Source organism: Lipotes vexillifer, unplaced genomic scaffold, assembly GCF_000442215.2.
Source record: "Lipotes vexillifer unplaced genomic scaffold, Lipotes_vexillifer_v1.1 scaffold209, whole genome shotgun sequence".
Classification (NCBI taxonomy): Eukaryota; Metazoa; Chordata; class Mammalia; order Artiodactyla; family Lipotidae; genus Lipotes; species Lipotes vexillifer.
In genome coordinates, this window is record NW_006787556.1 from 849,932 (window position 1) to 867,373 (window position 17,442).

Below are 17,442 nucleotides of genomic sequence, written 5' to 3' on the forward strand. Positions count from 1 at the left end.
GGGTTTTTGTTAAATTTATAGTTTAACTGAAGAAGAGTCACCATTTTTATTAAATGTGGTATTCCCAACTAAATGTGTGATGTTTCTGTTTTATTCATCTCATCTTTTGTTTCCCCAAATAAAGTTTCTGTTTTATTCATCTCATCTTGTTTCCCCAAATAAAGTTCTGTCATTTTATGTTTCACATATGCCCCTTTAAATTATTCCCAAGTATTTTATATTTTTATTACAATTATGAATGGGGTATTTTTTCTTTGTATTGTTGGAATGGAGTAATTATTTACCAGGAGTCAGAATATCTGGTTCAAGTACAAGCTCTCCATTGGGTAAATCCTTAACATAGCTTTGCTGAGATCTGTTTTATGGTCTATTAAAGGGTAATAGTAGTACCTCACATTTTTTTAATCAGTACCAAAATTTAAACAAAGCAGAGCTTGTGAAATTACTTTTTGAATTATAAAACTGTAAAGCAAAAATAAAATATTTAGGTATATAGAAAGAAAAGCTGTTATTTTTGTAGCAGTATCTCATATGCAACAACTTTTCTGAACTCTTCTGTTTCTTCAAACAATTTTTTAAACAGCTTTATTGAGGTATAATTGACATACAATAAACTGAACATATTTAAAAGTTATAATTTAATAAGTTTTTTTTTACCCCCTTAACCATTTAAAAATGTACAGTTCAGTAGTGTTAAATATATTCACATTATTGTCAGTGGATCTCCAGAAATTTTTCATCTTGCAAAACTGAAACTCTACCCATTAAACAACTCATTTCCCCCTCCCCTACCTCTGGCAACTACCATTCTACACTCTGTGAATTTGACTACTTTAGGTATCTCATGTAAGTAGAATCATACATTATTTTTCTTTTTGTGACTTGCTTATTTCATTTAGCATAATGTCCTTAAGGCCTTTTCATGTTGTAGCATATGACAGGATTTCCTTCCTTATTAAGGCTGAATAATTATATTCCATTGTACATGTATATCACATTTCGTTTATTCATCTGTGGATGGACATTTAGGTTGCTTCCACCTCTTGGCTGTTATGAATAATGCTGTCATGAACATGGTTATGTAAATATCTCTTCAAACTCCTGCTTTTAATATACCCAGAATTGGGATTGCTGGATCATATGGTAATTCTATTTTTAATTTTTTGAGGAAATCGCCACACTGTTTTCCATAGCAGCTGTACCATTTTACATTCCCAGCAGTGCACAGCAGCTCAAATGATTTTTTTGATTGACTAGGTAAACAGTTGTGCCTTTTGGAAAATAATACTAAATTTTTTCCCTCACTTAATTTTAGTTATTTTTTTGTATCATATGTTGATGTTGGGAATATCTCATGCATCTCGTCAATTCTAGGATGCCATCAGTTGTAAGATGCGCTAGTATTTTATGTACTACCAAGAGAAAAAAGCTACCAATTAAACAACACATGTTGATTATAAGATGAATCCCAATTTTAGGAACAATAAAATGTGAAAAAATGTGCACCTTAGAATTGATGAAATACTGGATAATAATGATAGTAATGTGCCTTTTCCTTAAAAAATTGATAAGGTCAAAATCCATAGTAGGATATATTTAATTTCTGGCTAAGCCTGGCAGACTAAACATACTTTTAAACTACTTCTTCCTGAAAGCTCACTAAAGTAACATTAATGGATTTTAAGAGGCATAAACCTGCAAAGAGAAGTGGATGAGACACCGCAGATGAGAACAGTCAACAGTTTTTAGAAAATGAATGTGCCCTGGTACAGTACATGATTTAGTTGTGAACAATGTTTACATGCTTACAATAATCAATACTCATTATTGATTTGATTAATTAATTATTATTATTATTTTTTTGGCGGTACGTGGGCCTCTTACTGTTGTGACCTCTCCCATTGCGGAGCACAGGCTCCGGACGCGCAGGCTCAGTGGCCATGGCTCACGGGCCCAGCCGCTCCACGGCATGTGGGATCTTCCCAGACCGGGGCACGAACCCGTGTCCCCTGCATCGGCAGGTGGACTCCCAACCACTGCGCCACCAGGGAAGCCCTTGATTTAATTTTTATTGCGGTGTTGAAGGAAGAAGAAGTGAGAGTGTAGGAGTGGTTATAAGAAAACTAAAACTTATTATTATTTATTTATTTTATTATTATTATTTTTTTTGGCCGCACTGTGTGGCCTGTGGGATCCTAGTTCCCTGACTAGGGATCGAACCCATGCCCTCTGCAGTGGAAGCATGGATTCTCAACCACTGGACCTCCAGGGAAGTCCCTAAAACTTATTATTTTTAACAGCAAGTCAACATTGTCTAAAATTGATGTTAGGAATTAGCAACATAAGCATGACATTTAGAATTATGAAAGGAATATCACAAAAAACTGTTTACAGTGCTTTAAAGTATCTGTGTAATGAGGCTGTGGAATCAGGAGACTTATTTTTATTCGGCATCTCTTAGTAATACACATTTAAAAAAATTATGTATGTCTTTTACCTTAATAAAAAAATTTTCATTAAGGGAAAAAGGAATCTAGTGTGGTAATATTTATGTTTTTCACTCAGGGCTAGTCAAGCAGTATAATCTTGATTAGAAGTGAGTGAGGAGAGAACATTTTTACTGCCCCATGTGAAAATAGGTCACTTAGAGCTGCTGGAGTAGATGTTCACTTTGGGTAGATGACCCACCTCTGCCCTGGGGAAACATTCATCAATATTTAAGTGCTATTACTAGTCAGACACAGTTCCAGGTATTGGGGAAACTGAATAGATAAACCAGTATTCATTTGTTTGTTTTCCCTCTTTACTTCTCTCCCAGCTTTTCAGTAACTGATTTAAATTTGACCTGGAGCAGCTGAGTCTTTTGGTGATAAACAACAGAATGTTCAGGTTCTTCAGGACATTGGTGGCAGTTCTTATTGAGCATCGCCTCTGTGAATATAATCCTCTCTGACTAAGTGAATCCTTGCTTATACGGCTAGGACTGGGGAGACACTGGCATAATCTTTCCATTAGGCAGTCCCAGGCAGGATATTAATATCCTTGTGTGGTTCTTAGAGGAATTTAACAGCTAAATGATGCTAATATAAATGATAGTAATAGTAACTATTTATATATATATTTATATATACTTTACAAAACTATTAACATCTTTTATCTCATTTTGTTGTCCACCTACAACATGAGTGTTATTCCTGTTTTACAGACTGAGAGGGTTTAAGTGACTTACTCAAGTGCATATTGGTAGGTGACAGCTAGAATTTGAACTAGTCTCTTAACTTCAGTCCTGAATTCATTCTGTTATGCAAATATTTTCCCTTAAAAGACTGTGGGGAATGATTTCTACCTTAAGGAAATCAGCAGTTTTCTGATAAAGATTCAAGTGGGCCCCTGCCTGGTGTCTGTGTAGAGTTGTCCTTTCAGTAACTCACTGAGGTTAGAACCTGAATGCCCTGGACAAATGGTTCTATTTGTTCTTTTTCTTTTTTTCCTCCCAAAGATCAGTTTTCCCTTCCATTAGATTTTTTAAGTTTTTCTTGGAATGGAGGAGGAGTAGCGTAAGGTTGGAAAGGGGATGTATGTTTCATATGGCTGAACCAGGAATAGTTTAGAATTAGCATATTAGAATATTATATCTGGGTACCTTCATGCCTGTATCAAGTCCTCTGTGAAAGTTTTTCGGTTCATGGTCTCAGATTTATCACTTCCTCTCTTCCAGTTGTTACCACCCTAGATTAAGGTCTTGTTTCATTTCATGCTTAAAGTACCACAACATCGTTGATCTCCCTTGTTTCATTCTCTCCTTGGCTTAAATCATTTGGGCAGTCATATACAGATCAATATTTCTTAAAAAACAACAACAGCAATTTTTTTATTATTTATTTTAGCTCTCTACTCTCCTTAAGTCTAAATTCCTGTGCCTGCTCTTTAGGATCCTTCATACCCTATTAACCTACCCATTCAGAATTATTTTTCATTGTGCCCTAACATGTACCCTTTATTCAAATCAGGCAAGTCTGTCTCCTGAATGTATTTAAGGTCAAACCCATTGCTGTTTCCTGACTTTAGCTTGTAGTTTCTTCTATTAAACCTCTCCTTTGGGGTCCAACCGAGACTTCCTTGATAACTAGGGTTAGCAATAAGCTCTCCTGTTCTGGCTGCATGTATCACTTACTATTTATGTCACACATTTTTTGCTACTTCACTGTTATCTTTAATACAGTATTGTATACTATCTTGCAGTGTTCTGTAATTCTTTCTCATGTATAAATTAACCAGAATTTAAATCTCTTAACAGGAGAAACCAGATCCCTCACGTGCCTAGAACAATCCTTGAGCACATACCAGACACTCATTAAATACTACTTATTCCAGTAAATATACCCATGTGGCAGAGTTTACTGTTGATAACCAGATGGATAAGAATTATTGTGAAAATGAATCTATGTCTCTTTATTTTTATCAAGAATGTACTTGATACTAATTTTTACATTTCTTTCTTCCCTGCCTTGTTTTGGTGACAGGCTGTTGATGATGTGAAAAAAGGTTACATCAAAGCAGAGGAAAAATCCTACCAATTACAGAAGCTGTATGAACAAAGGAAAATGGTCATGGTAGGTTTATGTCCCCATAATCTCTTTATAAAATGCCCCTTCTTATCTCTTTTTTTAATTTAATTTAATTTTATATTGGAGTATAGTTGATTTACAAAGTTGTGTTAGTTTCAGATATACAGCAAAGTGACTCAGTTATACATATATCCATTCTTTTTCAGATTCTTTTCCCATATAGGTTATTACAGAATATTGAGTAGAGTTCCCTGTGCTATACAGTATGTCCTTGTTGATTATCTATTTATCCCTATTTTACATATAGTAAAATATAGAGTGTATATATGTTAAGCCCAAACCTCCTAATTTAATACATATAGTGTGTATATGTTAATCCCAAACCTCCTAATTTATCCCTCCCCCCCACCGTTCCCCTTTGGTAACCATAAGTTTGTTTTCGAAGTCTGTGAGTCAGTTTCTGTTTTGTATGTACATTCATTTGTATTATTTTTTAGATTTCACATATAAGTGATATCATATGGTATTTGTCTTTTGCCTTCTGACTTCCTTCATTTAGTATGATAATCTCCAGGTCCATCCATGTTGCTGCAAATGGCATTATTTCATTCTTTTTTATGGCTGAGTAATATTCCATTGTATATATGTACCACATCTTCTTTATCCATTCCTCTGTTGATGGACATTTAGTTGTTTCCATGTCTTGGCTATTGTGAATAGTGCTTCAGTAAACATTGGGGTGAATGTATCTTTCCGAATTTTGGGTTTCTCCAGATACATGCCCAGGAGTGGGATTGCTGTATCATATGGTAGTTGTATTTTTAGGTTTTTTTGTTTTTTTGTTTTTTTTACTTTTTTATCCCTGTGCTATATGTCCTTGTTGATTATCTATTTATCCCTATTTTACATATAGTAAAATATAGAGTGTATATATGTTAAGCCCAAACCTCCTAATTTAATACATATAGTGTGTATATGTTAATCCCAAACCTCCTAATTTATCCCTCCCCCCCACCGTTCCCCTTTGGTAACCATAAGTTTGTTTTCGAAGTCTGTGAGTCAGTTTCTGTTTTGTATGTACATTCATTTGTATTATTTTTTAGATTTCACATATAAGTGATATCATATGGTATTTGTCTTTTGCCTTCTGACTTCCTTCATTTAGTATGATAATCTCCAGGTCCATCCATGTTGCTGCAAATGGCATTATTTCATTCTTTTTTATGGCTGAGTAATATTCCATTGTATATATGTACCACATCTTCTTTATCCATTCCTCTGTTGATGGACATTTAGTTGTTTCCATGTCTTGGCTATTGTGAATAGTGCTTCAGTAAACATTGGGGTGAATGTATCTTTCCGAATTTTGGGTTTCTCCAGATACATGCCCAGGAGTGGGATTGCTGTATCATATGGTAGTTGTATTTTTAGGTTTTTTTGTTTTTTTGTTTTTTTTACTTTTTTATTGACAGAATTTATAGCAGTTTCATATTAGAGAAAAAACTAAGGAGATAGTACAGAGTTCCTATCTTACTTAATATGGTACACTTGTTATATGTTAACTAAAGTCCAACAATTATTAATTTCCTTAGTTTTTTTTGTTACATCTTTATTGGAATATAATTGCTTTACAATGTTGTGTTAGTTTCTGCTGTACAACAAAATGAATCAGCTATATGTATACATATATACATATATCCCCATATCCCCTTCTTGTTGAGCCTCCCTCCTACCCTCCCTATCCCACCCCTCTAGGTTGTCACAAAGCATTGAGCTGATCTCCCTGTGCTCTGCAGCAGCTTCCCACTAGCCATCCATTTTACATTTAGTAGTGTATATATGTCAATGCTACTCTCTTACTTCATCCCAGCTTCCTCTTCCCTCCTCAAGTCCGTTCTTTATGTTTGCGTCTTTATTCCTGCCTTGCCACTAGGTTCATCAGTACCGTTTTTTTTAGATTCCATATACGTGCATTAGCATACAGTATTTGTTTTTCTTTTTCTGTTTTTTTTCATTTTAACATCTTTATTGGAGTATAATTGCTTTACAATGGTATGTTAGTTTCAGCTTTACAACAAAGTGAATCAGTTATATATATACATATGTTCCCATATCTCTTCCCGCTTGCGTCTCCCTCCCTCCCACCCTCCTTATCCCACCCCTCCAGGCAGTCACAAAGCACCGAGCTGATCTCCCTGTGCTATGTGGCTGCTTCCCACTAGCTATCTACCTTACGTTTGGTAGTGTATATATGTCCATGCCTCTCTCTCGCTTTGTCACAGTTTACCCTTCCCCCTCCCCATATCCTCAAGTCCATTCTCTAGTAAGTCTGTGTCTTTATTCCTGTTTCACCCCTAGGTTCTTCATGACATTTTTTTTCTTAAATTCCATATATATGTGTTAGCATACGGTATTTGTCTCTCTCTTTCTGACTTACTTCACTCTGTATGACAGACTCTAGGTCCATCCACCTCATTACAAATAACTCAATTTTGTTCCTTTTTATGGCTGAGTAATATTCCATTGTATACATGTGCCACATCTTCTTTATCCATTCATCTGTCGATGGACATTTAGGTTACTTCCATGTCCTGGCTATTGTAAATAGTGCTGCAGTGAACATTGGGGTCCATGTATCTTTTTGAATTATGGTTTTCTCCAGATATATGCCCAGGAGTGGGATTGCTGGGTCATATGGTAGCTCTATTTTTAGTTTTTTAAGGAACCTCCATACTGTCCTCCATAGTGGCTGTACCAATTTACATTCCCACCAACAGTGCAGGAGGGTTCCCTTTTCTCCATACCCTCTCCAGTATTTATTGTTTTATAGATTTTATTTTTCAATATTTTTTTATTGAAGTATAGTTGATTTACAATGTTGTGTTAATTTCTGCTGCACAGCAAAGTGATTCAGCCATATATATATATACATATATATATATATATATATATATACACACACATATATATATACACATACTTCGTTTTAATATTCTTTTTCATTATGGTTTATCATAGGATATTGAATATAGTTCTCTGTGCTGTACAGTAGGACCTTGTTGTTCATCCATTCTGTATATAAAAGCTTACATCTGCTAACACCAACCTCCCACTCCATTTTTCCTTCAACCTCCTCCCCCTTGGCAACCACCAGTCTGGTCTCTGTGTCTGTGTTTCTGTTTCATAGATAGGTTCATTTGTGTCATCATTTAGATTCCACATATAAGTGATATTATATGGTATTTGTCTTTCTCCTTCTGACTTCACTTAGTATGATAATCTCTAGTTGCATCCATGTTGCTGCAAATGGCATTATTTTGTTCTTTTTTATAGCACTGAGTAGTATTCCATTGTGTATATGTAACACATCTTTATCCATTCATCTGTTGGTGGACATTTAGGTTGTTTCCGTGTCTTGGCTATTGTGAATAGTGCTGCTATGAACATAGGGGTGCGGGTTTTTTTAAATAAATTTATTTATTTTATTTATTTTCATTTTTGGCTGTGTTGGGTCCCTGTTGCTGTGCGCGGGCTTTCTCTAGTTGTGACGAGTGAGGGCTACTCTTCATTGAGGTGTGCGGGCTTCTCATTGCAGTGACTTCTCTTGTTGCCGAGCACAGGCTCTAGGGGCACAGGCTTCAGCAGTTGTGGCACGCCAGCTCAGTAGTTGTGGCTCACGGGCTCTAGAGCACAGGCTCAGTAGCTGTGGCACACAGGCTTAGTTGCTCCGCTGCATGTGGGATCTTCCCAGACCAGGGCTCTAACCCATGTCCCCTGCATTGGCAGGCAGATTCTTAACCACTGCACCACCAGGGAAGCCCACATATATCTTTCTGAATTACGGTTTTGTCTAGATATATGCCCAGGAGTGGGGTTGCTGGGTCATATGGCAATTCTACTTTTAGTTTTATGAGGAAATGCCATACTGTTTCCACAGTGGCTGCATCAGCTTACATTTCCACCAACAGTGTAAGAGGGTTCCCTTTTCTCCACACCCTCTCCAGCATTTGTTATTTGTAGACTTTTTGATGATGGCCATTCTGACTGGTGTGAGGTGATACCTCATTGTAGTTTTGATTTGCATTTCTCTAATAATTAGTGATGTTGAGCATCTTTTCATGTGCTTTTTGAAAATGCCCCTTCTTATCTCTTAAACCTATTCTAGTCATTTTTGAAAGATGTTTACAACCTGGTCAGTGGCTTAACTGATTTAAAAAGAAGGAAGGAGATACAGACCTTGATATAAAGTCCATTGTGTTCCTCCATTTAGCACACAGAAAGCTTATTGTGGTGTATATAGGTATATAACTTTATTATTAATAATAACCAAACAGTATTCTTTTTGATAATAAAAAGTCCTAAAATTAGATGTGCAAAACATTTAATATGATAAAAATAAGATTCTTTAAGAATTAATATTTGGATGTTTAACATTAGAAATTATTTTAGTTGTGATTTAGCAATCACAATATCATTTGTTTTCACAACTCCCATGTGTGCAGTTGCTTAAACATTTACACTCAGTAGTGCTTTTGGTTAGTATGATATCCTAGAGCTGTGCTGTTTGATTCCATAGCTGCTAGCCTCATGTGGCTATTTAAATTTAATTTTAAATTCATTTAACTTAAATAAAATTTAAAATCCAGTTCTTCCGATGCATTAGCACATTTCAGGTGTTGAGTAGTCACATGTGGCTAGTAGCTACTGTATTGGACAGCCCAGATATGGAACATTTTCATCATCACAGAAAGTTCTGTTGGAGAGGGCTACCTATGATATTCTTGGAATATTTCAAAATTAGTTTTGAATTGGTATCTGCCATAAATAGAGGGATGAAAATTGTCAAAAATAAAATTTGTGAAGAACACTTATGAAAACTTCCACTCATATCATCTTCAAACTTCTTTTTTGGCCAATTCAGATAGTTGAAAATTTTCCAGTTATAGTTTTTCATAATAGTTTTCGTACAGTTTTTCCACACGGCAGTAATTGCGTTGGTAATAATTCTGATAGGTCACTTGAATTTCTTTTGTACTTTCTGAGCAGTTCTTAGGAGGGAATGTTGATCCATCTAAATTAATTGTATCGGGACTTCCCTGGTGGCACAGTGGTTAAGAATCTGCCTGCCAATGCAGGGGACATGGGTTCGAGCCCTGGTCCGGAAAGATACCACATGCCATGGAGCACCTAAGCCCGTGCATCACAACTGCTGAGCCTGTGCTCTAGAGCCTGTGAACCACAACTACTGAGCTGGTGTGCCACAGCTACTGAAACCTGTGCGCCTAGAACCTGTGCTCGGCAACAAGAGAAGCCACTGCAATGAGAAACCCGCGCACTGCAACGAACACCCAGTGCAGCCAAAAATAAATAAATAATTTTATTTATTTATTTTTTAAATTAATCAATTGTATTGGAATAAGAATGGAAACAAGTTAGCCACTGAACTTAGCCCATAGTCTTATATCTAGGTGGAATAGTTATTTTATCACTCATATGACAAAAAGGGAACCATTCACCAATGTTCTGCATACCAACAGGCTGAAATAGACAACACAAAAATCTTTTAAATAGAATTAAGTTTGGGGACTTCCCTGGTGGTCCAGTGGTTAAGACTCCACGCTCCCAATGCAGGGGGCCTGGGTTCAATCCCTGGTCAGGGAACTAGATCCCACATGCCACAGCTAAGAGCCTCAACTAAAAAGATCCCACACACGGCAACGAAGATCCCGCGTGCTGCGGGGCAGCCAAATAAATAAATAAATAAATAAATATTTGAAAATAAATAAAAATGTTTTTTAAAAAATAGAATAAAGTTTTGGCAGAATTTTGGTAAAGGGAATTTTGCTATGTGGGAGACAGGATTTTAAAACTCAACTTCCACCTCTTCTTTAAGATAATGGTATTGTCTTCTATATATTAATGCATGATTCTGACCAACACATCTGCATCTTCTACTGAAAAGGGCTATCCACCTCTGCAATAGTTCTTTGCCTTTGTCAAAGCCAGCAGGATCAAAGTAATTTCATAAGGCCTTCTGAATATGGAATACAGATTGTTTCTTTGCACACATAGCACTCTAAACACACTAGCTTCCATTTATACATTTAACAAAAAATATTTGTTGAGCACCAAGTGTGTGCCAGGCACAGTGCAAAGTGCTAGAGAAATAATATAGGTTTGGGTTGTTCTGTGGCAAAATATAGAAAATCTGAGTTTAACAAGCATAGTAATCTATTATGAAATTATTTTTTAGACTCAAGTTTGTATCTTGTAATCCTCAGTTAAGAACACAAGTGCAGTTAGTATATTGATAGGTTTCCCCGTGGGTCATCTGAACTGAGTATAAAATATGCTTCTCTTGAAAACCTAGTGCCAGTGTACAAGTGTGTACTGGCCCCATAATACTGCAGTCCTATTTTAAAGACCTCCCCGCTGACAAAAGTTTGGGTTTTATTCCGGTATCAGTGTTCAAAGACATTAGCCTAGTCAGTGGTCAATACATTGAAACTACCACCTCAGATGGACCCTTCAGAGCCCGTAGGTCTTGATACCATTATGATAACAACTTAGCACAGTTGATAGGCCTGAGATTAGGCCATATCACTACGATTAGTTGCCAGATCATTGTGAGACCTTCAGCAATTCACAAACTTGTCACTTTCAGTTTCTTTTCTGTAAATTGGGGATGTTCAGGTTGCTAGCTCTCAAGTAGAATCTTGACAAAATACTCCAAAGTTAACGGATAAATAAGCTTTGTGTAAGTTTCCTTGCTCTCCAAATACAGAGGACAGCTCATACCTTTGCCATAGTTTGTAATACCCATTGTGATCAAAATGTTTTTTTTACCTGTTTGCAAAGTTAGATTGAATCTCAAATTAGGATGGTTGAGAATATAGTGTACATAAAACTTGTTTTTTCTTTTTTCTCTCTCTCTCTTTTTTTTAAATCCTTAATACTTATTTATTTATCTTATTTTTGGCTGCGTTGGGTCTTCATTGCTTCACGTGGGCTTTCTCTAGTTGCAGCGAGCAGGGGCTACTCTTCGTTGCGGTGCACGGGCTTCTCATTGCAGTGGCTTCTCTTGTTGCGGAGCACAGGCTCTGGGCGCGCGGGCTTCAGTAGTTGTGGCTCGCGGGCTCCGTAGTTGTAGCTTGCAGGCTCTAGAGCGCAGGCTCAGTAGCTGTTGCACACAGGCTTAGTTGCTCTGTGGCATGTGGGATCTTCCCGGACCAGAGCTTGAACCCGTGTCCCCTGCATTGTCAGGCGGATTCATAACAACTGCACCACCAGGGAAGTCCCTCTCTCTTTTTTTTTAACTCTCACACAAGCAGTGAACATGTGTAACTTATGTCTTGCCATTGTTGAACTGACAAATAAGAAGTTTCTGGGTTTGGGGTTCCCTGGTGGTGCAGTGGTTAAGAATCCGCCTGCCAATGCAGGGGACGTGGGTTCGAGCCCTGGTCCGGGAAGATCCCACATGCCGCGGAGCAAATAAGCCTGTGTGCCACAACTACTGAGCCTGTGAGCTACAACTGCTGAGCCCATGTGCCACAACTACTGAAGCTGCACGCCTAGAGCCCGTGCTCCACAACAAGAGAAGCCACTGCAATGAGAAGCCCGCGCACTGCAACGAAGAGTAGCCTCCACTTGCTGCAAGTAGATAAGGCCCGCATGCAGCAAAGAAGACCCAACACAGCCATAAATAAATAAATAAATAAATAAAATTTATTTAAAAAAAAAAAAGTTTCTGGGTTTGTGTTTGTCAACATAATTTTTAATGATTTCACACAAGGCAGTATATGTGGAAGTCAGTGTTTCTCAAAGTGTAGTTGCCAGCCCAGTTACATGGGAATCACTTGTCAAGCCTGCTCAAAATGCAGATTTCTGGACCCCACCTCACATTTACTAAACCAGAATCTCTAGGGGTAGGATCTAGAAATATTTGTGAAGATTTTTACAGAAGCACCCTAGTGAGTCTGCAACTTTAGGTGCTTGAGAAACACTACCCTTGGAATTTGGGAGAGTTGGCTTCCAAGGTTCCTCTCAGGCCTTTATTTCAATTTTAGATCTGGTTTGACCCTTGGCAGGTTGTTTGGGAGAACAGAGAGTTCTCCAGAATGGACCTCCATCCCCTCACCTAAAGTGTTTTGCTCTGTTAAGTACTGTCTCTGCTTTAATAACCATCCTATTTCAGTATGTCCCTATCTTGCTGAACATTGAACATTTATAAAATGTCCCATGCCATACCTGTCCTCTTCTCTTGCCTGATGTGCACCATCATCTAAGTGGTATGCAAATCAAGGAAGGTAATTTAGGATACATATCTAGCTACTCAGAATTTAATTTGAAAGGAGAATAGACAGGATAATTTTTTTGTTTGAAGTACATAGCTACACCCTTATGTAAATATGTTTGAAAACAAAAATTAACTTTCCTTTGGAAATTTGGATGTATGTAAAATTTTAAATATTTCTTCTCTATGTTTTCTGCAAATCGAGGAATGTAGAGATTGCCCACTTAAAACTGAGAAATACTACCTGACCTGATAATCTCGGGAAAACCTTAAATTTCCCCAATGACACCTTACCTTAATGGAGTCTTTAAAATTTTTTTTTAAAGCTGTCATGTATTGAATACCTAATTATGTACTAAGTACTATGCTAGATACTTTTCAAGGTCACAAATAACTGTATGGTATAGTTGCTATTATTATTTCCCTTTTTAAGGAAGAGGAAACAAAGGCTCCTAGGATTTAATAATTTGCTAGAGTTCAAATAACTTGCCCAAGGTTACAGAGTTAGGAAGTTATGGGTCCAGGATTCAAGCCTGGGGCGTTCTGGGCCCAGGCTTTTGATCACTACTCTGTGCTGTTTGCTGCTTGTTATAACCCCAGAAGAGTTCTCTCCTATATCATCCACTGCCTGTCATATTTACCAAAGTATAGATAGTAGCCAGAGATTTATTTTTGTTCATAGTGCCAGTAGAAGGCCTAAGCAGTTTATCACTGATTCAGGATGGATGATGGTAAAAGGGGGATGGATGGGGTAATGGAGGGAGACAGAGAGGAAAAATGATGCAAATGAAGTATTTTGGCACTTCTGTATTGACCCTGTCCCTGTGTTCTTGCTACCCCTTTATAAGTTTTCACCTTTAAAGTTGCTATTATTTTACCTAAGCAGAAGTAAATACAAAGTAGGGAGGGGAGCCTGTGGTGTAATTTTTTTTTTCCCCCCTGGGCCCTTAGGTCTTCCCAGACAGTCCCTGGTGGCAGTAGAGACAGTCTTAGGTGCCATTCCCTGGTACCAGAGCCATAGGTTGCCTAGGGTCCTTTTTGTACCTGTCTCTTCTTTTCTCTGGGTGAGGTGGAAGGCAGCTAGCTCTCCAGTGTATTCTAACCTCCGTACCCATCTAGTTGAAATCAACTAGGGTGCTATACCTTTGTCTTCTCTCTACCTCTCTGCGCACATCACCACTATGCCTTGTTCTTCCTGTGTGACATGCAGATGGGGGTGTCACACAGACTTGAGACTATTTGCTTGTTTCCCAGGCAATCACAGAGGAAACCAGGTCAGAGTCCATGTGTCTTCTTTTTTCCTTATCATCTTTCTCTATTTCTCTTCTACTCTCCTTCCCATTCATTATCTTTTACTCTCTCCCCTCTCAACTCAACATAGTGAGTTAAGTAAGAGAGAGGCCAGCCTTAACTGTAGAGGAGAAGGGACAAAGAGTTCAGAGACCTCTCTGGATCAGTCTTGGAGCATTGTACCTGTGAGGGTCACATATGTCACTTGTTTTTGGTCTAGCTGCTTTTTAAGGAGACATATATGCTGGAGACACAGGGGACAGTGGGGCTGAATGGGACTAGTTGGTAATAGAGAAAGGATCAGAGGCCTAGAAATTAAACCTGGCTTCTAATCCTGGTTGTGCCACTTACTATTACCTGTGACATTAAGCAAGTCTCATTATTATTCTGAGTTTCTGTGAAATGACTAACTTTTAAAGTTTCCTTCAGCTTAAACTGTTTATGAATATGAGATTTGGGATAGCTTAATCCTCATCACTGAGATCATTTTAACTTTTGATTGGAGAAGAGATGAGAAACATTAGCTCTCTTACCTTAATTATAAGGATAGATTTGATTCCATCCCTCAGGTACAGTGAAAATAGAGGGCTGGACTAAATGGCATTGTGAGTTCCCTCTAGTCCTAGGGCTCTTGGTTGCAGTATCTCTTCTGGCTTCATTTATATATAAGTAGAGAAAGAGAGCAGGGTTGGAAGTATGGAGTTGGAAGTTAGAAGGATAAAGGATCATCTAGGAGTCCTGTCCCAGCTTGGCAATGGATGTGAGACCAGAGGCAAGGTCTTCAGGTTGTGAGGTTTCTCCCAGTTCTTTTGTGTGCCATCGCAGCAGCTCCTGATGACAGTGTAGTTCCATAGTAACACTGTTCCTCTTTCCTTTTTTCTCTAGTACCTCAACATGCTAAGGACTTGTGAGGGCTACAATGAAATCATCTTCCCCCACTGTGCCTGTGACTCCAGGAGAAAGGGGCATGTTATCACAGCCATCAGCATCACGCACTTTAAACTGCATGCCTGCACTGAAGAAGGACAGCTGGAGGTGAGAGTTCATTTAGCATGTAGCTGGGAAGTCAGGGGGCATGGTCCAGGAACACCGGGAATATTTTGATACTCACTTGCTATGTTTTAGTTCCTCCTTGTGGGGGAAATGATATCAAGGCTGTTTTGACTGGGGTAAATAGGCTCTGGATCCACACTGCTCCTCACCTTCACTGGCTGCTTACACTGACTTTTATTCTTCTGTCACAGTCTTTTCCCTGAAATGATGTAGACATCTCTACTGATTTCTTTTCTGCTGTCTGGTTCAGAACCATCTTACCTAAGCTCCCCAGCATTCTCAAACTTATGCTCTTGTTCTCTTGTTTAGAACCAGGTAATAGCATTTGAATGGGATGAGATGCAACGATGGGATACAGATGAAGAAGGAATGGCCTTCTGTTTTGAATATGCTCGAGGAGAGAAGAAGCCTCGATGGGTTAAAATCTTCACACCATATGTGAGTGGTAGTTGGGGAAGCATGCACGGGGAAAGTAGATTGGGCTTAAAGTTCTCCTTAAGCTAAATGCGTAAATGGAGAGAGCTGTAGAGCAGTTGTTTTGAGATCTGAACCTGTTTGAATCCTAGAGCCCCAAGTTCTTCCTGGCTTTCCTTTAGGCCTGAGTAGGATTGGCAATTTCGTATCCCACTTGACTCACAGTTAACCACTAGAAGGAGCCAGAGAATAGCAGATGAGCCAGGCCTGGGTTTTATGGAGTTGTTAAGGTTTTTCTCCAGGCTGAGCAAGTTTGGAAGGTGACTCTGGGCAGGAGTTCAAAGGTATGGTCCTCTGGTGCCTTGTCTTGAGAAGCCAGTGAGTGTTGCTCTGTTTTTTTTTTTCAGTTCAATTACATGCATGAATGCTTCGAGAGGGTGTTCTGCGAGCTCAAGTGGAGAAAAGAGGTAATTCTAAACAATCTTGAATTGACCTTCTCATCTTTTTTTGTTTGTTTGTTTAAAATGTATAGTCCTATGGCCAAATACCTGGGACCCTCATCTCCATGAGGGAGTCTAGGAGTATTAGTTAGAGACTGGTTATCCCATGTGAGCCAGGATATTCTTCCAGAGAGTTTATTAGCCTTGGATGCTAAACGGACTGTGCCAAAAAGCCCTCCTTCCATTGTCTAGAGATTGGCCATTGGCTACAGGCTATTCCATCTCTCATGACTTCATGCACCCTCCTCTGCTTGTTTTTTGTCAGTCGCCCTCCATGTTCTTCCTGACCCAGAAGGGCAGCTGTCCTCAGTTTTAGCCATTCTGACTGGGTGAGACGTGAAAGATTCTGTCTAGGCTAACCAAGAGTGTGTGTGCATGAGAAGGTTTTTGCTGCTGCTTTCCTGCTGTCTATATATGCCAGTGCTGTAACAGAATTTAAAACATTCAGAATAATTAGCTGCTACTCTCAAAGAAGATGTTTCCAAGGTTCAGAGGGTAAAGTCAGGAATAAGAAAATTTATATTCTTGGTATAGTAGAAGGAACATTGGGCTCTGGGAATCAGATCTGGATTCTCTCCCAGCTTTTTTTCTCTCTGTGATCTTGGACAAATCAGCCTCCCTGGATCTCAGTTTTCTCATCTTTCCTCATCTGTGAGACAGGAAGGCTGAACCAGATAGTTAATATCCTAGGTCCCTCCCAACTCTAAAAGGCTATGATTCTTGATGGAAAGTTATATCAAGTGAAGAGGCCAGTCAGATCAAGTCATCCATCCAGTCATACGTTTTCTGTGTGAGGGGTTGTCTCTAGATGGGAGGAGATGAGGACACCTAAGGCTTCCCAGTAACTCTTTTCTTTTTTTCCTTTCAGAACATTTTCCAGATGGCGAGGTCACAGCAGAGGGATGTGGCCACCTAGCCTTTCATTACCCTCTTCCCTTCTCTTCACCCTCATCCTCTTATCCCTTTCGTCTCCCATGTCAGACAGAGTAACCATTAACATGAAAGAAGAGAAAAAGGAAAAAAGTCATTATATTCAAAAGCCCTAAACTAAATATTATTAATAATCCCTCTGAATTTCATATCTCTGGAATTGAGCTGGTAGAGAACAACAGATGGGTCAGCACCAGGAGTCAACTGAGTTAAGACAGGAAAAGAAATAAGCCCAACCAACTCGCCAAAGGTATCTTTGTCTTTTCACCTGGGCCTCATACCAACAGACTCTCCTTGTACTATATTTTTAGAACTGGAACTATGAACTCCATCCATTTGCACTGTTCAGGCATATATATGTATGTATGTAAAAATTATATATACACAAATTAGC

The 17,442-nt window shown here is 38.5% G+C and overlaps 1 protein-coding gene across 3 annotated transcripts in view; it reads left to right on the forward strand.

Annotated features, from left to right (window-relative positions):
* The window catches only part of SNX27 (sorting nexin 27), an 82,755-nt gene extending 65,638 nt beyond the window's left edge, over window positions 1–17,117 (forward strand). The window contains exons 8-12 of one of the 3 annotated variants that reach the window (XM_007460283.1): window positions 4,524–4,613; window positions 15,037–15,186; window positions 15,514–15,642; window positions 16,026–16,085; window positions 16,198–17,117. In XM_007460283.1, the coding sequence (XP_007460345.1) occupies window positions 4,524–4,613; window positions 15,037–15,186; window positions 15,514–15,642; window positions 16,026–16,085; window positions 16,198–16,206 (438 nt within the window). In that variant the 3' untranslated portion in view covers window positions 16,207–17,117. The remainder of the gene's footprint in view (window positions 1–4,523; window positions 4,614–15,036; window positions 15,187–15,513; window positions 15,643–16,025; window positions 16,086–16,197) is intronic. The other 2 variants (XM_007460281.1, XM_007460282.1) reach the window with 2 other exon arrangements.
* The last annotated feature ends 325 nt before the right edge of the window (window positions 17,118–17,442 follow it).